Source organism: Pomacea canaliculata, linkage group LG3, assembly GCF_003073045.1.
Source record: "Pomacea canaliculata isolate SZHN2017 linkage group LG3, ASM307304v1, whole genome shotgun sequence".
Taxonomy (NCBI): Eukaryota; Metazoa; Mollusca; class Gastropoda; order Architaenioglossa; family Ampullariidae; genus Pomacea; species Pomacea canaliculata.
In genome coordinates, this window is record NC_037592.1 from 20,860,105 (window position 1) to 20,883,682 (window position 23,578).

General features: G+C 43.5%; 1 protein-coding gene across 1 annotated transcript in view; it reads left to right on the top strand.

Annotated features, from left to right (window-relative positions):
• The window catches only part of LOC112560601 (glycine receptor subunit alphaZ1-like), a 33,774-nt gene extending 11,100 nt beyond the window's left edge, over positions 1-22,674 (top strand). Inside the window, 12 exon segments of the mRNA XM_025232532.1 lie at positions 4,199-4,344; positions 8,924-8,994; positions 9,116-9,183; positions 9,558-9,618; positions 9,621-9,783; positions 10,593-10,675; positions 11,430-11,603; positions 12,022-12,236; positions 12,997-13,167; positions 15,135-15,164; positions 16,813-16,961; positions 17,224-22,674. Of these exon segments, the coding sequence (XP_025088317.1) occupies positions 4,211-4,344; positions 8,924-8,994; positions 9,116-9,183; positions 9,558-9,618; positions 9,621-9,783; positions 10,593-10,675; positions 11,430-11,603; positions 12,022-12,236; positions 12,997-13,167; positions 15,135-15,164; positions 16,813-16,961; positions 17,224-17,227 (1,323 nt within the window). The 5' untranslated portion in view covers positions 4,199-4,210 and the 3' untranslated portion in view covers positions 17,228-22,674.
• Positions 22,675-23,578: the final 904 nt, after the last annotated feature.

Below are 23,578 nucleotides of genomic sequence, written 5' to 3' on the forward strand. Positions count from 1 at the left end.
GTATTTACCGGACTGTGGACAGTACCAGTCACACAAGTACAAAGTCATCAAAGAGAGTAAAAAAATAAATTCACAGAATCACAGAATGTCTTCACAAAAGTCTCAGGCACACAGGAAGTCACAGACATGATACAATAACAAATAATCACGGGTGCCACAATAACTGACATTGATACAGAAATAACAATCTCAGAAATCAAAGAAAAATTGATATACGAGACATATAGAGTACAGATGTCAAAATATGGCAACACTGTTAGTCAAAAACATCATATAGAAGTCAAAAATAAAGCAAGCACTGTTAGATAAATACATATCAACACAAGTGGGATAAGTATCCCTGTGCATCATTAGGCTGTGTATAGTACTTATAAATGTAAAGAAAAGGAGAGCTGTACACAGACACGTGGTCTGAAGACCAGACACCATGGAGCAATCTCTGTTTTGGTTCCATCGGAGACTACTTGTATAATCCACATTGGAAGCGATTCTAGACTGAGCTCTGTGGTGTCTGAGGGAGTCGAGAGGTTGGTGAGGTGGGGGCCGGCAGTGTTGGCCGAGATTTGCCAGACCACACAAACATGAGGAGGATGACGCAGACAATGGAACAGACACTGACAGTGGTGACCCCCACATACTCCCTGACACTCATTGCCATACACCACTTACTGTCAGGATGAGGGTGTCAGTACAGACAGTCTGGTGCTGCTTCTCAGGACAGGTCCTGCGGTGCTACTGCCGAGGCCTTAAAGAAAATCTGAGAATAGATGATGTACAAGAGGTGGACAGGTGAGGTGTTTACAGCAGGTGTCCAGAGACAGGTGACGAACGATCTTTCGTTGTTCTGGACAGTCAAAGGTTCGTTCTTAATTAAAAGTCGATCAAACATAAACTTACAAAGGACTGACTGTCTTAGTGTCGACACGAGCATGACACAGGTGTCTGTGTGTCTGTTGAGGGATTTAGTTTTGTGGGTGTTTGTTTTTGTTCTTTTCTGGGAAAAGGATTGGTCAATTAAGACGGATTTGCAGCAGACGACAGGAGACATATAGCAGGTGCCAAAGACGTAGAATCGATGGCCATCGCAGACCACCATTTGACCATCGGGCCGCCGCCAGCACCACCACTTCCCAGCATTTGTTTCTCCAGAGGCGACAGCAATCATGGCGTGTGACGTAACAACCAAGTTAACGGTCTCGAGCTGTTAGCGGTACGTGTACGTCATCAGACAGCAGCTGACAGGCCACGTTGTGCACTAATGACGTAACAAAAGGTCGCGCGCTTAACGGTCTTTTTTAGGGCTTAATTTAAATGTACAGGTAGAGGGACATGGCTGGGTGGTCACCATGATCCGGGTGGTTAGACACAGCAGACATTGGATGATGCAGTAGACAGAGGACAGGTGAGCGCCATGTGGACACAGTGGTTTAGACATGGACTAGGTGGGCACCGTGACCTCGGGGGTAAAGCATCAGGAGACATGGGTAGGTGGGCATCTAGACAAACAGTTGCAGTTTCTCAGGCCCGTGTAACGCAAGGACGTCGGTCGGGTGGCATGCAGACATTTACCAGACGAGTACTGGAATACAGTTTCAAGCTGGACAGCGGCAGCACGTGACATCGATGAGAATGATGTTAGAGAAAGAGGACTGATGAGGCTTACCGAACGACACACACAGCATCAAATTCTTCTTAACCTCTTCCCATCTGACAAGAACTTTGATCACCAACACAGGGGGCAATCATTGGAAATGCTTTTGTTGAGCAACATCACCACAAAGAACATGTTAAATTAAAAGATTGAAATAAATATTATTGCTGATCGTTGTATTATGGATACTGTATGAAGTATATTTCTCTATATGTATATGACTATATCTTGCATAGCTTTGTTTTGCATTTATTCACATATTTAGTGGATTAAATCATGAAAAGTATGGCAATGGTTGCTCAAGGAACTTTGAAATAAGAAAATGAAATATTGAACGATTCATTGATTACTGTGGCAGGTGCTGCCAATAATAATTGCATGAGCACGTACATATAAGGTCAGAGATAATCAGAGAGTATTGTCTCCGGCAAGAAGGGTAACAACAGGTCGCGCGGCAAGAAGAGAAAATAAACGATGGTGTGGATGTAGCTCCCTAAGAAGTGTGTACAAATATTCCGAGCACAAAACACATTTATCACTGACAGGCTCCCAACAGGACAATAACCCGTACTTCAGTCAACATACAACACCAGCACACAACCACAACTCCTAGACTTTGATAGGAGCTGCTCAACATTCCAAGACATGGAACTCTTTTGTCTGATGGATGCCGTGGCACTGTTGTTGTCATGTGATGGATGATGCCATGGCACTGAGATGTTAGGGAGCGGAGCTGGGTTTTGTATGGCGCCTGACAGGGCGCTGAGCTGTTTTCGTGTCATGAATGTCAGGGACGTGTCCTGTTATCAAACGATGTATTCTAGGCCTGAGCGCTTTTTAAAAATTGCGATGGATGGCAGGGCTCTGAGCTGTTTTTATGCGATGGCTGCCAATCATCAGAGGAGATGATCCCCTCTTCCGTGAATATTTGTCAGCTCGTCTAGCTCTCATCTGCTTTGATTTTATGATTGATGGCGATGTTGTCCAGCTCGTCGCCGGCGCAGGGTCACGTGAGCGGAAGGCCAGGCTTCCTCCGCCTGACGGCTTGGAGACGTGACCCGCACGTGACACCGGTAGTGACGCGCGCTGCGCTTGACGTAATGTGTGGCATCAGCTACAAGTTACTTCCCTGGCGCCCTCTTCTGAAGCTGGCACTCACTCCACCACTGTCGGCGACGCGCCGCGTGTGTGTGTGTAAGTGTGCGTTCGTGTGTAAGTGTGCGTTCGTATGTGTGCGAGTTTGCGCGCGTGAGGATTCATCTCTTTACAAAGAACTCGACAGGGTTAGGGTAGGATGGTAGCGAGGCTGGTTTTGGGTAGTGACCGGATGTGATGCAGACGGGTAGTGGCTTCATATACTGCTTCACACTAATATATATATACAGTACTGGCATTTCTTGTGTTATATATAACAATACCATTTTCTGGAGAGATTTGTGTGCCGCTTCTTCCATCCAGCTGCCCCTCCCAACGACAAGGACAGGCCGACCAGCACGTCAACTAGACAGGTCAAAAATAGAAACAATTTTTCTGTGTTGTCAGCTCTTCTATCTCTTGTGGTCATCAAGGAATGATTGTCACAGCCTGATACCATTCTGGACCTACGTGCCGCTGTCTTTGTTGGCGTGTCATCGTAACTGTCTTTGACATTTTGTATTTGTCAGATTTTGTCACGACGGTAGACGATCGTCAGTCTATGGCATGATTCTGAACTGAGCACGTGACCAGACTTTAATATCGCCAGGTGTGTGTGTGGAGGATGCGAACAGAGGAAAATCAGGAGATAAACTCGCTGTTGCAGAAGTCGCTGAAGGTTGCAAGTAGCCTGGATGTATGTTGAAATGAAGGAAGACAACAACTGTTTCAGAGAAAATAAAAGACTTCTGGTCTGGGACTTGGGGGTCGGGGGATGGTAAATACTCACTAGATGTTGCGAGAGCTCGCCGTGCCAGCTGGACAGAATGTAGGAAGGGGAGACCACAATATTTCTCCAGATGGTGCTGGTGACGTCACTCCCAGAGCGGAAGGAATAGAGTTGGGTGCCGCGGTAGCACATCGGTAATGAGGACACGCGATATTCTGGTCGGATATTAAGATGGCCAGGAGACAAATGGAACAGCATCAGAAAAACTGTCTTTGTGTGGGCAAACATCTTAATTCGTGCTGAAGTCGTGCACTGTACACGTAAGTACTGGCACTGTGCAGTATGTCACTGTAATGTAATACTGGCACTGTCATGTGAGTGTAATACTAGACATGTGCGGTATGTCACTGTAGAATGTATAAAGTCGTATTGTACAATATGTAAGCAGTGCCATTGCAAGGTGTGTATCTGTCTGCCCCATACTCACTTACTGACATACTTTGCAGACCAGGTGACACTGATCTCCTTTCACGTCGGTTGAATAGCGCGAAGAAAGAACAAAAGAACACACGTGGCATACCTCTTACGCAGGCTGGTATGTCTGTCTAATTGTGACAAACAGATATGGATAAGCGGACAAACATGAGTTATTTAAACTTGTATTGTTTGTTTGGTTGATACAGATAGCTACAAGAATGGGGAAAATAATGTCCAACTGTCCACCCTTGGTCATGCTGAGAGTGGCTCACAGAATCGCCGTCTGCATCCTCCTGGCTGACGTCATCTCCTCCCGGTGTGTACCTCCAGAAGCTCCGGCCAACATGACGAGGTCAGTGGATTCTTCTCCCTCAGTGCGCGTGCGTGCTGTGCTAACATGCATTTTCATTCATGTATGCATTCATGTTCTGTTCCCTGATGTCAACTAAGCCTGTACTCCACACGGTCATTGTATTCAGTGGATGAGCTCATTGCCCATCTAAGTAATATCGTCATCTTCAGTGATCAGATGGCTTGACTGTGAAAACATCGTCGCTAGCGATGCTGCAGGTGGTGGTGGTATCCAAGGTGGTGTTGATGGGGTGTGGTTACAGCACCACAATGTATAGATCAGTTTATATGGGTTCATGTTCCTTTGTGCACAAAACAATATTGTGACGATGTTGAGAGAGGTGTGGTCTAATGTTATAAAGAAAGAACAAGCATATTCACAATCAGTATTTTCTTCATCTGTTTTACACAAACATTTACACCAACTTACATCCATATGTTTTCAAGTTTACATTTACTTTTACAACTATGGTGGAGTGTATTGTCAAAGTTCATTGGATAAGTATGATTGGTACTGGTGATTAAATAAAGGTAATTTTGTGTAGTTCCAATGGAATAGATGTAAACAAGGTGCTACTGATGAACGTGTGAACGTGTGTGCATGACAGACATGTTGACAGACGCGGTGTCTCTATGTTTGGGTCGCCAGTGCACCACAAGCCTCGTTTTCATATGGAGAAAATTACAAGCTCAAAAGAAAAATACCAGATATTAATATTTACATTTGCAACCTTAAGACATTCATTTATGTTTCTAGCGACATCAAAGGCGAGATGCCCTTAGGTCTTAACACCAAAGATAAACATCAAGGTCCCCATAATCACAGGAGTGCAATATGTTTGTGTACAGTTGTATTACTTGTATAGCTGTGAAGCTGGTGCAGACTCAAGGAAAGTGATGTCTGTCCTCACGCAGTGACCGTCACACTCCAAGTTTGTGTTGTGTTTGTTGAAATAAATAAAAAAAAACATTGATGGAAATTGATTTTACTTCAGATGACGAAGAGCAGACTTGTGTTGGCCGCGTGCTAACTACATTAGGTATGATGCTCTAATTCACTCAGGGTGTAATCACTGTAGTCAGCCACTGAGTGCAGTGAATCATGCCAAATGTAATGACAACAAGCTTTTATTTGTTTCTTTGTGGCATGCCAGGCAACGACTGTCTATCAACTCACTCAAGACTATTGCAGTTCACCCAACCATCGCTGTGTAGATGGTGTGTATTGGCTGTGTGGTTAAAGGACTTCAAGAAACAACAAATAAACTGTTTACCTTTGAGCGAATGTTGTCTAAGGACAGGCTTCGTGCTTGCACCTAAACGTAGTGTGATCCAATGTCTGGTAGCAGAATAATTCACAGCCTGGAGAAAGATAAACAATTAACACAAATATAATGAGCGAAATCTGACACAGTTTACCCTCAATGGGTAAAATCAAGGTTTTGGTGCTCTAACTAATTCAGTGTCTATAAACAGAACAAAATCATTGAAGCATAAAAATTTTAATTCAGCTACAACCACCAGTAATCATTAAATTCATCAAAATCCCATGTCTTGTCCACTAAACCCCTCCCACTCCCGAACACTTGATCCTATTTGCTCCCTGGACATCTAACTGTGACAGAAAACAATCTTGAAGCAAAATCAGAAAATTTGAATTCTACTAATATTTATCTATATTTATCTATAGAATAGTAAAAACTACAGTTGTATTCGATGTTTATTTTTTCTTTTTTGAAAATGATAAAAATTTATTCATCCAGAGAAAAAAGCGGTGCCAATGGGGCTCGACTCTCGTGAGTTCACTTTCGTCAAATTGACTTCAGAGATATGAATTCACTGAGGTCACTGTGTAGTGCTCATCGTTTATAACATATTCTGTTTTGCACAAGCTGTTTGTGTCAGTGTGAGTACTATTCTGTCTTCAAGCGTTCAGCTGCCTGTATTGTTCTTGTTTTGCCAGTAACATTCGGTCCCACCACTGGTAGTCTCGGCACATCACATCGGCCCCTATCTGAAGGAAAGCCCCAGACTGGAGGACCCATCCAATACTTTTATCAAGGCAGCTTAGCCTTACAAAATTCATTATCTACATTCATTTGCGATTATCCGATAAAAGATTTTTGCAGTCTGGTCTTGCCAAACAAGTCTGATACAATCCTCCGTAAAATCAGTGGCAGTCGCAGTTGCTTAAAGTATCTTTCAACAATGTACACATCATAGGAAAGTGGTCTGCCTCCTCCCTCTCACCCTCTGACATATCAGGAGTTTCGGTCAAATACAGACCTGCAGCAAACAAAAAGCGTTCGAAGTGGACTGACCACCCATGAAAAAGGATATCCGTACAGCAACCCGCCTTTACGGACGAGTAGACAGACGCTCAACAAATTCTGTAAATGCAGTTTCAGTGTCCGTTAGCTGGCATAACAATGTTTCTGACAGAGTAAACATGGCAAACCTCGCTCACAACTTGTTGTCAGACTGTTAATAGTCCACGACACAGCCTGCACCTCCAGCCTCCAGGTGGCTGATGGGAGGCGTGGGTGAGACTTGCTGTTGAAGTGTATTTCTTCTGGCAGCTGCTCTGCTCTGTGTGTGTTTTAAACTTAATTGTTGATGAACGTTTGGAGTCACAACACCTACCTTAACTGTGCACTTTAAATGAACCTGGCCTACATCAACAAGTAGGCACTGATAACAGTTTCGATGTTACCGAGAAGCCCCCCCCCCCTAGGCTAAAACATTTATTCCTGTCCAATCATCAGTCTCCTGAGATTTTAGAAAAGTTATCCAGAGTTTGAAGTGTTACTGTCCGCTAACTGTTTTGTTTACCGATGTTACTCACCTTCACAGCCTTGCTGGGTCCTTTATTATTGTTCTAAACGCCGCACGAAATTTCTTTTATGTATTTAAAATAACCGAATTTCATGATTGTTTGCCGTTTCTCTGTCTGTCGATCTTTCAAATCATCTTTTTCAGTGTACAAATTTTTTTAATAGTTTTCCATATGCTGGTGCACAAAGTGCCCTGACTAGATTCACATCAAGTGTCTCACCCATAAAGTCACATGCCCTGACCAATATCCTCCCCCTGCTATGGCCTATTCTGCTGTGATATCAAAGAGCCAGAACTAGTTTATTTCCCATTTCAGCTTGAATGTTGTGGCCAGTCTTGAGGATTAGTTTCATTTGACTGAAATATGACAACAGCTCTATAAATAATATTTTACAGTCCATTAAGACAAAATCCCTCAAGAATGTCTGTTGCATCCGCTGGTATTCTCGTTTTCACGAGACGATAATGTTGCTGTCGCTGACAATAGCGTGATGTAGGCGCCCACGAGCACGACAACGACAGCAAACCGGACCTGGAGGGAAGAGGGAGGGTGTGCTTGTCAAAAGTGAATGGCCGCATGAGAGAATGAATTACCTTTGTTCTTTGATTCACTGGTGGTAACAATGCCATTCAGCACGGAGGAAGGTTGCAGGGTGGCCACAGAGAGAGAGACAGAGAGAGAGACAGAGAGAGGGGCTTGAAGGTGGCCAGGCAGATCGATTGTCTCCCCGCTCGGGGATTTGGTGTTTGAAGTGAGGTGTGCATCACGTGACTTTCCCTCTCCTCCCTCCCACCGAAGCCTACAACATGCATTAGTGATGTGCTCACCCGCCTCAAGCTCTCACAGGCAAGGGCGCAGCACTCCTGGGACTTGATCTCCCCTCCCACAGTCCTCCCCCTCCATGTTCAGCAGAGAGATGTCGACTGTTTGTGGCAGCTTCGGTGTGGCTCTGTCCACAGGTATGTGGCACCAGACCACGTGAGCCCCTGGTCAGGCACACGACACCTCTCCTCCCCCTCCCCTGGACACGTGATCACACAAACACGAAATGTTTGCTGTACGTTCGTCCTGAATACAAACAATACAGTGAGGAAGGCCGAATATGCCTATACGTTGGTGATACAACAACAGACAACAAGTCAGGTTATATACCATGTATTCGTGATAAGCATAGCAAAGGTCAACGTGCATGAGAGGGGAGGTGCACTAAATAATGTTTATAAGGAACTTGACGTGTGATGTTTACAATTGTGTACAAACACGATAAACATAAGTCAAAGATGTGAATGTTACACTATAATGTACAATGTACGATATAAAGTGCATCACACACACAACAGTTAAGTACAAAGTATGCAGTGAAAATAACTATTGTACAATATAGCATGTACAACGTGTGTGTGTGTGTAAAGTTTCAGGGTTAGTCTGTGTGTCTGTGTGTGTCTGTGTGTCTGTGTGCAGTGTGGTGTGTGACGATATGACACAACACTAAGATCTCGATATTATTACAAAGTGAGCAGCATATAGCAATGTGTTCAGCTCGCAGTAGCAAGAGTGTAGGATGTAACAAGTTTCACCTGCAGGGCAGACTGCACAGTGCAGATGACTGAGCGCCAAAGAATGTAACTGTGGTGTAAAGTGTACAATAAACTATAGGAATGCAGTGTCTGTAGTGCCTGCTGAAAATGTCTGGAGCGTGAGATAACGGTTTCACTGACTGCTAGTCGTGTTTTGTCTCTGGCAGACGAGAGCGACTCAACTGTATGCTGAACCAGTCGACGTACGATGCACGGGTCCCACCCGACTACGAAAAAAGTGAGTCAGTGTATGCATGTACATGTGTCTGTGCGTGCGTGTTTGTGTTTTGTGTCTGTGCGTGCGTGTGTGTTCTGTGTGAACATCTGACGTTCACACCATGGTTGTACTCTGCTTACAGATGTTCCAACCAATGTCACCATCAAGATCCATCTGCTCAGCTTCGACTCTGTCAGCGAAACCCGAATGGTAAGGTTGGTGCTGTCGATGGTTGTTGCTATATTATTGCTATTAACACTCGCCACGCGCCGAGAGACTTCTTGTAAATGTGTCTACGAACTGCAGGCCAGTCAGACTTCCACGACAAGACCCCAACTTCTTGGAGATGTCATAAAAATAACGGTAGTCTTCATTTTGAGAACTTCATGTGAGGATTTGTGTCTGGAAAAAGTGAAGAATAAAGTTGCAATAATAACACTTTAAAGAAATTCAAAATTCAAACAGCTATGCCTGCGTTTGTGTGTCAGGACAACTCGCTATGCCTGTGTTTGTGTGTCAGTACTACTCGCTATGCCTGTGTTTGTGTGTCAGGATTACTTGCTATGCCTGTGTTTGTGTGTCAGGACTACTCGGTGGAGATGTTCCTGACGGAGGAGTGGTATGACGAGCGCCTCCACTTTCTAACTCCACGGACTCCGAGCGACTGGAGGTGGACAGCAAGATGATGGACAACGTGTGGGTGCCCGACGTCTTCTTCCGCAACGAGAAAGAGGGCAACTTCCACGAGGTGACGGTGCCCAACAAGTACATGCACCTCAAGCCCTCCGGCCACGTCATCTACAGCATGCGGTCAGCGTCTGCAGGCCCACTCGGGGTGGGTGGGTACAGTAGGCAGGGTGTGGTGGGAATTAATTACTGATGATGAATTGGATTTCTCGCCTGTTTCTTGAGGCCCATAGAAGTAGTTAAAACGAGGTAGCTTTTCAAGAGAGAGTGGTGGAGGTCTGAATAATGTTGTTTCAGACCTGTGCCTTGAAAGAAAGAGGACACAGAAGGATAGGATTTATATGAATAAGGTGTAGCATCTACAGGACTCGCATGTCGCCAGACCCAGTCACCGGCTACAACTAACAAAGTTGATGCCGGTGAAGGTTTTCAGTCTACGTCAGCGTAGGCAAAAACAAACAAACAAACAAACAAACAAACAAAACAAAACAGTCTCTTTAGGCAGGGTATGAAAGATGTAACAGCTCGTAACGGTTGAAAACCCGTGTATTCATTACTCTACACAAGTTATAGGTGGAAGTCTTTGTAGACCTTTCTACGCATGAAATTAGCTCGTTCCTGAACTTTGAACCTGGTGTGGGTACAGACAACAACGGTGTTTATCTAAGTTACAATATGTTGTCTTTCAGCGTAGTGTGCTAGTCTATAACATGTCCTTTGTACTAACTGAACTGTATCATGTCCTTTCAGTGCTACACTGGTCTGTAACATTTATGTTGCACTAGTCTGTAACATGTCTTTTGTACTGCACTGGTTTACAGTATGTCGCTCTTCGTGTTAAGGAGTAACTGTGTTTGTCATAAAGACATATGTGTTGCACTCTGCCATCTGTCGCATGTCTGGGACCCTGTAGGGTGTCTTGGTGTGTGCAGGCTGTCACTGACACTCAACTGTCGCATGGACCTCAACAAGTACCCGCTAGACAGCCAGCGCTGCCCCATGTTGATCCAGAGCTGTAAGTACATTCACATCGTGCGAACAGGCCCATGACACAGGCTTTGATGTTAGATGTCGCTTAGTGATGTCGGAGTGATGTCACGAGCTGTAGTTTAGTGATGTCACGAGCTGTAGTTGAGTGATGTCAGGAGCTGTAGTTGAGTGATGTCACGAGCTGTAGTTGAGTGATGTCAGGAGCTGTAGTTAGTGATGTCAGGAGCTGTAGCTTAGTGATGTCACGAGCTGTAGTTAGTGATGTCAGGAGCTGTAGTTAGTGACGTCACGAGCTGTAGCTGAGTGATGTCACGAGCTGTAGGTAAGTGTAGGATTTTAATCACGCACGGTAATTTGATTATATCTACTCGTATATTTAAGATGCAGATCAAAGCATCTGTTAGCAAATGACTAAGACCTTACAAAATGGAATAAATCGCAAACTGACAAGTAAGCAATGAATGTGTGTGTGGACGTGTGTGTGTGTGGACGTGTATGTGTGTGTGTGTGTGTCTGGACGTGTGTGTGTGTGTGTGGACGTGTGTGTGTGTGTGTGTGTGTGTGTGTGTGTGGACGTGTATGTATGTGTGTGTGGACGTGTGTGTGTGTGAGCTGTGTGTGTGTGTGTCTGGACGTGTGTATGTGTGTGTGTGTGTCTGACGTGTGTATGTGTGTGTGGACGTGTGTGTGTGTGTGTGTGGACGTGTGTATGTGTGTGTGTGTGTGGACGTGTGTATGTGTGTGTGGACGTGTGTGTGCGTGAGCTGTGTGTGTCGCAGACACGTACACCACAGACAATGTGATGTTTTACTGGGACAAAACGCAGCCTATCCGGTTCGACGACGACCTCAACCCGGCGCAGGAGCTGCCACAGTTCATCATCAGGGGGAGCGAGACGACGGCCTGCGAGACGAAGCCAGACAAGACAAAGCCAGAGAACACTGGAACGGAACGTGAGTGACGTCGTGTGTGACTGCCTGTGATGTCACTTGTGTGAGGATGGAACCAATGTCAAATGCTAACAATGTCTCGACGATAATTTACTTCGTTTTAAGATACTGCTCAGCCAACATTGTAGAATTGTGCTACATGTATCAACAGTCGACATCCAAACAGGAAGAGGTGTCCACTAAAAATTGGGATGAACCATTCTCCGAAGTCATCCATCTAACATAAGTTTATTTGTATGAAGCCTGTAGATGACATCAGTCGTGTACAGAATGTCATCAGCTTGTGTTTTGTGTCTCAGCGATTCGCTATTTAATCAAGTGTCTGGTATTTACTGAAGTGTTCACACGTGCGTACGTGTGTCTATATGTGTGTCTATATGTGTCTATATGTGTATATATATATGTGTGTGTGTGTGAACAGCAACCTTTGCCTGTATCACGGCCTTCTTCACGCTGCAACGTGACATCCGCTACTACATCATTCAGATCTACGTGCCGTCCATTCTGATCGTGGCGCTGTCGTGGGTGTCCTTCTGGCTGGACCTGGACGCCATCCCGGCGCGCGTGTCGCTGGGTGTGCTCACCGTGCTCACCCTCAACACGCACGGCTCCACCATCCAGGCATCGCTTCCTAAGGTCACCTCCTCTCTCCTCTTGTCTGTCGGCCTTTAGTCAAATGCCCCCATTGTCAGACAGCGCAAGACGATGAAATACATCTTTTCATTGCCATCTTTTAGAGGACCTGAGACTTACATTTTTGCCAATTCAATATAGAGCCTAACCATCATATTTTACAATTAATCTTTTGTTTAATGATGCTTCACACCTTAACTGTCTTGCCAGATACCTGTACTATTGCTTTAAACGTCGTAAAGTTCAAAATGGTATTGTTTAATTATTCTGTATTATTTTATGTCATTGTCCATGATACGATATTACGATATATTATACCGAAGTGGTTAGGCCTCATGATATTGTACAAGCTGTGCTCATCACCTGAATGTTGAGGCCACGTGGCCTGAGTCAATAAAAATTCGTTCGTTCGTTCGTTCTGTCGGCCTTTAGTGGCTGTAAACATCTCTCACCTCTCCCTTCCCTGCACGTGTAAAACCTGACTAAGGCACCAGCAGGAAATGCCACTAGTACACGTGAATTGTTGCTAAAATTCATATTGCTAAACGTGAAACACCGCTAAGACGTTTAAACTATTGTTAATACATGTGAAATATCACTAACAAGCAAGAAATGTCGCTAACACATGTGAAAAGCAACATGGGGATGTGCAATGAGAAAGGTGTTGGTTCTTCTGTGGCTTACAGTTGTCCTTTGTCAGGCGTTCTTTCTCGTGTGGCTTACAATTGTTCTATATTAAATTATTTTCTTATGTGGTGTACAGGTGTCCTACATCAAGGCCATTGATGTGTGGGTGGTCAGCAGTCTTATTTTTGTGTTTTCCGCTTTCCTGGAGTTTGCTTACGTCAACGTCTTGGCTCGGCGAGGAGACAAGGAGGTGACCATGGCGCAGGTGTTCATGTGCAAGCAGCAGGACGACTCGGTGCACTCACAGGTAAACACGTGTAAAATGTTTATTAATGCCTCTTACCAACGTACCTCACGGCCATGGCTTGACGCCATCTTTTTTAGTTTTATTTTTTATTGACTTAACGTCCTGGACCTTGCGGAAATGAGTAAAACATCTTCAGTGTGATGGCGGTGTTTACACACCTTATAGCGCGGTGTGGGCATCATTCTTGAGGCTTAATGACGATACCCTACCGGCAGCACCAGAGACTCTCGGTCTCACATGTAACCCTCGACAACACACAGAGCTGGGATCAAACTAGGCTTTGCAAAACCAACACCTCAACTTTGAAAGCTCTGCAGATTTTTTAAATAATAATAATGTTATTTCTTTAATATATTGCAGGCATAATGTGCGTATAGCATCACACGACTTAACAACTAAAAAAGAATCAACTAAAAGGATCACACAGATGACATACGTAAAACATTCACACACACACATTCAGAGCTTTGTTAGTGTCCATTCCGCAGTGTCATCACAGTCGATCGTAGTCGCCTTAGATGCTGGACAGAAATGAGAGACCACATAGCTAAGGGAAGCAATAACGTAAATAGCGAAAAAGTAAAAATACTGGTTGTTTCCCTTTATTCACTCGCCCCTTGCTGTCGCCTACACAGATAGCAGATCGAAGCTGTTTGGGTTACAAAGGACACTAGTGATAGAAGAATTCATAGATAGATAACTGAGTGGACTACAAACGACAAGCAGGTGATAACTAAGCTTTCTTTATCCAATAAACGATCTACAACAGCTACACCTGCTATAAACATTAAACCATCTCTAGAAGCTACGGTCTCTATGGCAGGGGTGTGCAAAGTACGGGTGGCCCGTCTGCCAAAATGTTGAGTGCACTTGTTTCATGTTTTTTTTAAAATTCGTCCTAGGTTGATTGAAATTTAATTGAGCAATTCCGCAGCGTTATAAATCGGCAGTCAGTAACATTCTAACACATACAAAGTACAAAATAACAAATAACACGGCTGATATGTCTGATTAAGTCGTTAGAAAGCATCGGCTGCAGCTGCTTTCAAAGAAAAAGACTAGTTTTGGCTTTACAGTTTTATTGCGAGTGAATTCGAACAGCTTCTCTTTACACAATAAATTCAGTAAGTGAACGCCAGTATGTTGTCCATTCCATTATCACTATGTTTGCTGTGTAGTCACCTGCCCTGAGTTTTTGGTCTTTTACCGGCTCGCCGCATGGCTTAGAGACCGGACCGCCAAATAAAAACTTTGCCCACCCCTGGACTATAGCTTGTAACTATAGCATTACACTGTCTATAAACAATAAACAGCTTACAGAAGCTTCACTTGGATTAACTGTTCTTAACAACAATATCTCCAGTAAGCCTTCTGAAACAACTACACTCTCAAAAGCGAGTGATTATATTCTCGGTAACAAGTGAACCATCTTTAGCAACTACATTTCCTTAATCCAACATCTCGCCAACAAGCTGTGGATGCTCTGGAGAGACTAAAAGGTACATGGCGCTCATCTCTTCTTGTTGATGCTGAAGTCAAGCTGCATAAGGTACACGACACCTTGGCAACACCCATGTGGCATTTTTTTCTACCCCTGACATCCTGACATGCGTCTGTCACTGTGTCCCTGTGATATCTTGCCATGTGTCCATCACAGTTCTCCTGTGACGTATTCACAGGCACCCTTCACAGTGTTCTTGTGATATTTTGTCACACACACCCCTCACGGTGCCTCTGTGATCTGAGCGAGGTGTTCAAGATACCCGGGTACCTTAATGTTTCTCTCTCTCAGGGATAGTGAGCTATTCATCAGTTATCCTCGGGAAAACCTCTTGTCAATGACAAGTCTTACTAACGAGTTGACACTTAGCGTACTTCCAGGTGTAAATGATTATTTTTGGTTATTTGGCGTTATGTCTTGTTGTAATGTGATTATACCTGACATCGAAATGGCGTCTTAATTTCAGGTAAATGGAACAAGTTCACCCAAGTTTGTGGTAAGAAAAGTGCGTAAACAGTTTGTGGCATTTCTTGTTTTGTTCACGTGCTTGAGCCTCACCACCACCGACACACACACACACACACACACACACACCAACACGTGCATGCATGTGTACGTACGCACAGACATGCTCATACTGCTTGTATACAAATACACTTTACAACAATCATGATCTGATCGTAATCAATCACTCTTACTTTTACTATTTTAATCACACACGTACCCACACACCTGCGAGTATGAGAACGAACACGCTCAATCACACACAATACGACAGACACAATGTTAGCTCACACATATAAACTATATATATATACAGAATTTACCAGTACACCGCATTCACACACACACACCAATATAAGCAGACACGGACATAGCACTTTTGCAGGTTAATACTTGAAAATAATTGGTAATAATAGAAGTTTGTACCGTTATCTGTTTGTGTGCTTGTTAAGCTGGGAGCTGCGAATATGCTTCTAAAGATCGTGTATTGTTATGTGTATTGTTGTATACTATTGTGTTATTGTATGTTACGTCACGTCCCGTTGGTCGGGTTGTCTTCCTCTCTTGTCGTCGTGTCTGATCCCTTGCATGGCTTTGCCTGTCACCTCACACATTTGTGTGTCACGTGGCCAGTGTCGGTGTTTGACTACTTCTTCGTGTGCCCAGCCTTAGATGGAACTTCATCTCCTGTGTTCTGAGATCGTAGAATCTGCCAGTCGAGCTACTAACGTCTCACTCCGTCACCACAGACACCTGTCTACACACCTGTGACTATTATCAGTGTAGTGAAGTCCCTGACATCTCTGTACATGTCTTAAACGTGTTTTCACGACCTGCTAGATGCTGATATCGAGCTCTGGAATTCATCCAGAATCGCTGTCCTGGCAGAACCTGAACTTGCGTCTAGAAAGATGTCAGGAAAGTAAGCAGCGATTACATCCCTAGCCTAAATGGAGCAAAAGCTAAACACATACAACTCACGCTTTATAAAAATACCACGAAAATGTCTGCTAATCCATCCAGCAACAGTAGAAGACCCAGCGTCTGCAGACCTCGCTGGGAGTTCGATTCTTGGTAAGAGCTAGGTCCTTTCTTTCTTCACCGCCTGACCGCCATAACCTCGTGCTTGGGCGATGTGCGCGCTTGAGTCTTCTCTCTCCTGTCTGCGGCTACTTTCACTTTGAGCTTTGAAAAACTATAGCTGTGTACCCTGCTGAAGGTCTTTGTACCCTCTCCAAGTTTGTACCCTGCTGAAAGTCTTTGTACCCTCTCCAAGTCCTCTGTGGAAGCTTTGATGTTTCTTGTCTGCTTTCCGATGGACGTCAGTGTGTGTGTGGTATGAGTGGTGCCGTAGCTGAAATATTTTTCTGTATTTTAAACTAATACAAATTTATGTATAAAATCGTTGTTTTGTTAATGTTTGCATGAGTTCCTGTGGATTTCCCTTGTATTTGTGTTTTTGTGCGTATTTATCCTTGTGTTAATGTATGCGTTTGCGTGCGTGTATTTGTGTGTGTTCATGTGTATTTTGAGTGGTTATTTATGTGTATGTGTTCTGTGTGCTTGAATGTCTTTTTATGTGTTCATATATGCTTGGTTGTTTGTGTTTATCGGTGCATGTGTGCGTGTGTGTGTTGCAGGTGAGTGGCGAGGTGAGTAGACACACGAGTGAAAACATCAAGAGCACTGCACGCGCCAAGGCGCGCCGGGTGGACAAGATCTCACGAATTCTTTTCCCGGTGACGTTCGTCACATTCAATCTTATCTACTGGATCTTCTACATTTACTGGTTAGCAGTGTGACTGTGCTACCATTATCGTGACCATCTTTGTCTTCATCGTCATGTAAGACACCCTCTCTCTCTGTCTCTCTCTTTCGCACATTTTATTGTTTGTTTCCATGAGTGTCTATGGAGCTCTCTTGTTTGTGTGTGTTCGTGTTTATCCGTGTGTTAAACCATTTGTGTTTTGTATGTGTTTATGTACTGACTTTTTGTGTTTATATACGACTGCTTGCTTGTTTACGTTTATTTGTTTGTGTGTGTGTTACAGGTGAGTGGTGAGGGGAGTACACACACGACTGAAGACACCAAGACCACTGCCCACACCAAGGCTCACCCACTGGACAAGGTGTTCTTTTCTCGGTGGCGTTCATCACATTCAGTCTCTTTTACTGGATCGTCTGCACTTTTCAGTTAGGATTCTGACTGTGCTGCCATTATCTTGATTATCTTTGTCTTCACCGTGAGACACTTTATCTCCCTCTGTGTAACACATTGCAATATTTCTTCACAAAGACTTCGAGAACGCCTTACAGAATTTGTCGACAAATGTCCAAATTGAAGTCCTCTCAATAGACGCGGATGTCTTTTTGCACATCTGTGGATGATTAAAGGCCTGGTTCTCCCTCGAAGGAGAAGAAACTGCAGGTGAGAAACTTGAGGACGTTTGTGGAGTCATGGAGACAGTTCAGTTGTCACAGAGGGCCACCACAATATGCATTTTAATTGAAACGGTTTTGTACAAACAGCCTCTCAGAATGTGTCTCACAATGAATGTTTTAAAACTCAGTAATTTAAACAGTTTCTGTCCTGTGATGTATTATATAGCGAGTGCTTACAAAGTCACGAGAATTTCAAAACTGCTGACACTTTTATTTTAAACTAAAGCCGAGACACAGCTACAGATCCTGATTGTGTCATCAAACATTGTTTACAGACAGAGAGACTATCTGAAATGCACTAAGGAAGACACGTGTGACGCGGTGATTTAGTGGTGATTCAGCGGTGATTAGTGGTGAACCGGGTCAAAAAGGTCAATCAAAAGCAAAGGCTTGTTGGACGAGTTGTGTCACCTGTCACATGTCAAGTGTCAGTTACTCTTCCAAACGTCGTAACGTGATCACGTGTGTCACAGGGAGACGTGTGTGCTAATCATCGCCGTGTCCTCCGCATGCTGGCAGGGCGGCAGGATGTCACTCAAAATGTCATGACCTGACTAAGTACAGGTGTCAGCAGCTGTGACACTGGGCAGTGACACGGACAAACTCTGCTCCTATATTCCTCTACTTGTCCGTGTTTTCTATAAAAATTTACTCTCACTGAACTTGATGACAGCCGTTACGACTTTTGCTGTTCTCCAAGTGTCGGGAGAGAAGTGGGCGCCACCCCAGTCACCAAGGTGGACAAGCTGTCTGTGTCCACGTGTGTGTGTGAGAGTGTGTGAGATTCAGTTCAGGGTAGCACTACTTAAGTATTGTTGGATACGAATTCTCATTGGGTACTCTCTCAAACTATAACATTTCAAAGGATACCCTCTCATATAACAAGTTTGTCCAGATTTGCTGTGTCGTGTAGTAGAGCTACCTCAAAGTTTGCTCTGCCTAGTAGATTTTTCCCTTTTAATTTCAAGCTTCTCCTGATCTTAGAACTGATAAAATCAACATGCTCCGGATCAAGCATACTCAAACCATTGTTCTTCACCTTCATTTAGATAAGAAGAATAATATTCATGTAGATGATAAATTTGTGCACTTTTTTGCCTCGTTAAACACAAAGAAACATATAAAATCCACATCGCCGCATTCTCCTTTTTTAAATATAAGATTTCCTTTGCTGAACCTAAAGTACTTTGATATTCTAGGATGATTTACTTCACGAGTACATTCTCAAGTATATTGATCATATAGGACGGTTTGCTGTACTAATTAAATTATTATTATTATTATTATTATTATTATTATTATTATTATTATTATTATTTATTATTATTATTATTATTATTATTATTATTATTATTATAGAATGCCGGTGAAGATGCTGAAGTCTTTAGTGAAATTGTCCTTCATGATGAAAATAAGAACATTGTTATAAATCTGTAACATCAAGCACAAAATACGACATTAGATGTATTCGAGAAATAAAGCGATTAATTCTCCGTGAAGAACAAAGCTAAACAACATATAAATATAAAAGAGACCCTCTATAACAACGCTTACAGAATCAACTTCGTCAGATTACGGGACTTTACGTGACTTCACTCACAGAATACTCAGTGTGCTGTGAGCAGGCTGACTTTACTCACAGTCAGAATACTCAGTGTGATCACAGAGACATCCATGTATATGCAAGTTGCACTGGGCTTCCTCCGGCTGATGACATTATCTAAATGACAAAACAAAGGTGTACAGTGTGAAGACTCCCAATACCGAGATGCAATGTCTATAGTGTCAACATATTTGCGATATCGCGGTGCGCATTTAAACAGTTATCGCTACATCTTCCATTCTAAGTATTCTTGTTAATTAGAGACATTCTACATTCCATCTGTCATCTGTTTTGAAGAATGTCGTCGATGTGCTGTGAGGATTTATTCCACAACGTTGTCGTTAGATGTCAATGAAATAATCTTCTAGCTTGTCAACTTGTTTACTCGTGTTAAGCTCGTGCACAGTGAGCGGGAGATGTAGAGGCAGCAAAGCAAGCAAACGATGACAAGGTGTCATGACGATGACTTACAGGTCGTGATGTGAAGGTATCATGATGACGACGTAATAATGATGACAAAATATCATGACGACATAGTATACGATGAAAAGGTATCATGACGACGACTTACAGATGATGAGAAAGTATACGACGACTAGACAGAGACGATGACAAGGTATCAGGACGACGACACAGACGATGACAAGTTATCATGACGACGACACAGACGATGACAAGGTGTCACGACGACAGAACAGCTTGTACAAGACATCGTGGTATCAATACGCCTCCTACTGTCATTGCTCTCGACATCAACATGGCGTCAGTCCTGTTGAGTTTATTTTTAAACTTTTTGTGGCTTTGTGTCTGTTTGATGTTTTCATCACTTGCTGAGTTCACGAAGTTCAAACGCTGCTGATATTTTAATGCTCGTAACATTCACACATCTTTTTCACATAACATGTCACTTTGAGTCTGTTACATTGTCAAGGAGACGATGACATTTCAACATTTTTATTTCTCTGTAAAAAGAAACTCAACCTTTCTTGTTAACCTCTTGACCTCCGGTGTAAGGTCGACTGTTTACTCTGCATTACTCATCGATGGCGTGAGATGTGTTCTTTTCTCTAGTCATGCACGGTTATGTGTTTCCTGTGCTCTGTGACACCACACAGTTACTGTCTGTAACACCACACAGTTACTTCTGTAACACCACAGTTACTCTCTGTAACACCGCACAGTTACTGTCTGTAACACCACACAGTTACTTCTGTAACACCACAGTTACTCTCTGTAACACCGCACAGTTACTGTCTGTAACACCACACAGCTACTGTCTGTAACACCACAGTTACTTCTGTAACACCACAGTTATTGTCTGTAACATGGCAGGATGTTACTGGTTTCAAATAACTAAAACATAACTGGCGAATCACATGATTTGACATTCACAAGATGTCAATGAAAAAAAAAACATTCAAGAAAAATTCACTGAAGTGTGAAATCTGAATCTTTCTAACGATGCGTATCCTGTGCATCACAGTCTCCAACCTTACTTGTCCACGCACATCCCTGACGACAGCTCAGTCACACGCACACTTCACAGCTACACCTACACACATCACATCACACAACAGCATTACTATGTAACATCCAAACATTGCACAACAAAGATGAACACAGTGTCTAAGAAGACTCAGGCCGTATTTTTAGTTATTTACATCCTTAGATACATTTTCAGATTTCTTAACACGTTTTCATGTATGTCTTGACAAATATCTTTTTCACAGAGATTTTTTGATGTTTTATTCACTTGGTGTTTTTGACACTCGCATACTTCTTGTCTTCATCACGAGTTTCATTCGTCCTCACGTGTTAAAGGTCACGCCACGTCTCGTGCTGACGTGCACACGCCACTACGTTGACGACACATGCTGCATGCACCCGGTCCACACTGATGTGACTTTAGAGCAGGGGTGGGCAATTAATTTTCCCAAGGGGCCGGATGAGAAACTGGAATGGTTCTAGAGGGCCGGACTAATATAGTTAACTCAGTTTTACCCAATACTGTATACATAGTATATTTACTGGTGGGCGGCCAGCGGGCGGGCCGGTCAGAGACGTTTGCCCAGGTCTGCTTTAGAGTACCCCGATTCAAGTTTATTATGAGCATGTTGTTTTCTCTCTTTCTTTCTCTCTCTCACACTTACACAAACATCCTTTCTTATCCGTCTCTCTCTCTCCCTGTCTGAGAGAGAGAGGAGGGGTGGAAACATCGTACTGATACGCGCGTACGAGAGAGAGAGAGAGAGATGTGCACAGAGGCAGAGATGTAGACTGGAAGCCTCTCTAGAACTGAATGGAGGGAAAGTGTGAGAGAAATGCTTACATAACAATTAACTGGCGATTGTTGTTGTCGGGTCTCGCCATGATAGACGCTCAGTGGCTGGCAGGTCTGTTGTCCGGTACATGCCTCGTCATGACAAAAGCTGCCCTACCCCACAAATGTTTTCTCACACCAACGACTGTCACCCCATCCCTCTGTCTGGTCATCTGTCGCCGCACCAGACGGTGCGCTGTCGTCTAGAGAAACTAGTTGCAGATGACAAGCTTGTGGGCCTCGTGCATGTCACGTGCCTCCTGTCGTGCCACGTCTTTCTCCACACTATGCAAAACTCGTCGCTTAGTTTCCTCCTTCCATCTTTCTAATACCCACATTCTTGGCGCCTACCCGTTTGTATCTTGCACATTCTTACCTTATGTTGGTTCTCTACCACACTCATCTGAGCCTGCTCCAGCTGCGTACCCTGCTGAAGGTCTTTGTACCCTCTCCAAGTCCTCTGTGGATGCTGTTAACCTGTGAATGTGACGTACACCCCAGACCTCCTTGCTGTGTGCGGACATCCCTCCCATTGCCACCCGTTGTGCTCAGCTGTTGGCACTGAGCGGGTGAGCACCTCCTCACCAAATGGTTTCAGTGTCGTCAGCACCGTGCATGACATTGCTGATGTGTTCATATGTTGTTACACTGGACTGTTACATTTCTACACTTTTAAGCCGTTAATCAAAGTTCTCTGAAAACACACGTGTATGTGTGTGTGCGTGTGTGTGTGTGAGAGAGAAGAGAGAGAGAGAGAGAGAAAGAATAAAGAGAAGTGTATGTGCGCGTGCGTGCGTATGAGTGAAGGAGCGCGTGTTTCAAGTAGCTAGACGGTCCTGAAGCATCACACCCACCAAAAAGATTTTTGTGATATTTTCATGTTTCTCACTTGTTACTTTCAAGTTATACTGCACCACAAGCGCTGTTGCTGTGGGTTTTGTCCCTCAACCCGGGGTGAGGTGTACTGCTAGTGAGGGTGTGACGGCGTGCACTCAGAAGTTCGTGTCACCGAGATGTTGCAAGTGTCGTTCTCAAACTGTTCTTGTAAATATGTTTTCTGCCTACACTTAGTTGTTTTATGCTAATGTTGTAGAAAAAAAGCAAATTTGTTGCAAAATATTAAAAACTGGATTGAAACATTTTGTGTTAATTGACATATTGTTCTTTTGTACGAAAGTTTCTCTGTCTTTCTCTCTTACAGCTCTGTGTTTGTGTGTCCGTCCATCTTGCTCTTTTATAACTACTAAGATCTTTTTTCTCTTATACAGACATCAAAAAGTTCCTTCTCTTGCAATGTTATCGTCTTTCTCATTCTCCTCCTCCTCTCTCTCTCTGTCTCTACCGCTATGTCACACCTGGCACTGTGTCACTTACTCCTGGCACATTACGTCACATTGTAAACACCTGTGTAAGTGACATAACATCCCACTGATGTCTCAGCATTATTGCTAAGATACCTGATTATGCACAGCTTCGTGCACTCTGAGATGAATTATATGGACACAGATATATGTCTTCTAAGTTTGAAAAAAATAGTCTAGAAACAAATAACACAAACAGAACCAGTTTTGCCGTTATGGGGCTGACGCTGCCTCGGTTTCTTTAACCGATTATTCTTAATGTTAAACAAATAAGTTTCTTGACAAAATATTTACCTTTTACTTTTTCTTCCGTAAATCATATATCTAAATCATTAATATATCTAAAATAAACAACACCAATCTAATGCCTGCCTGCATCTATTATCCAGTAACTTCCAACAACACTGGGTTTTGTTGTTTTTATACATTATGCTGATGAAACATGCAAATGTTTGTAAACACACTGGTCTGTAGAGTGGTGCTCAGTCCGCTCGACTGTGAAGAAGCTGAGGTCTTTGGCTGGGAAGATGCCCCTTACAAACAGCAAGTCTCTACAAGAAATGGTTTGCTGGATTATCAGGGCATCTGGTTTGCTGATTATGAAAAACAAAAGTAAACTCAGGATACAACGGAAACCCTCCTATGCTCGAGAAGACACCAACCTTCGCTCGTCAGTCCAC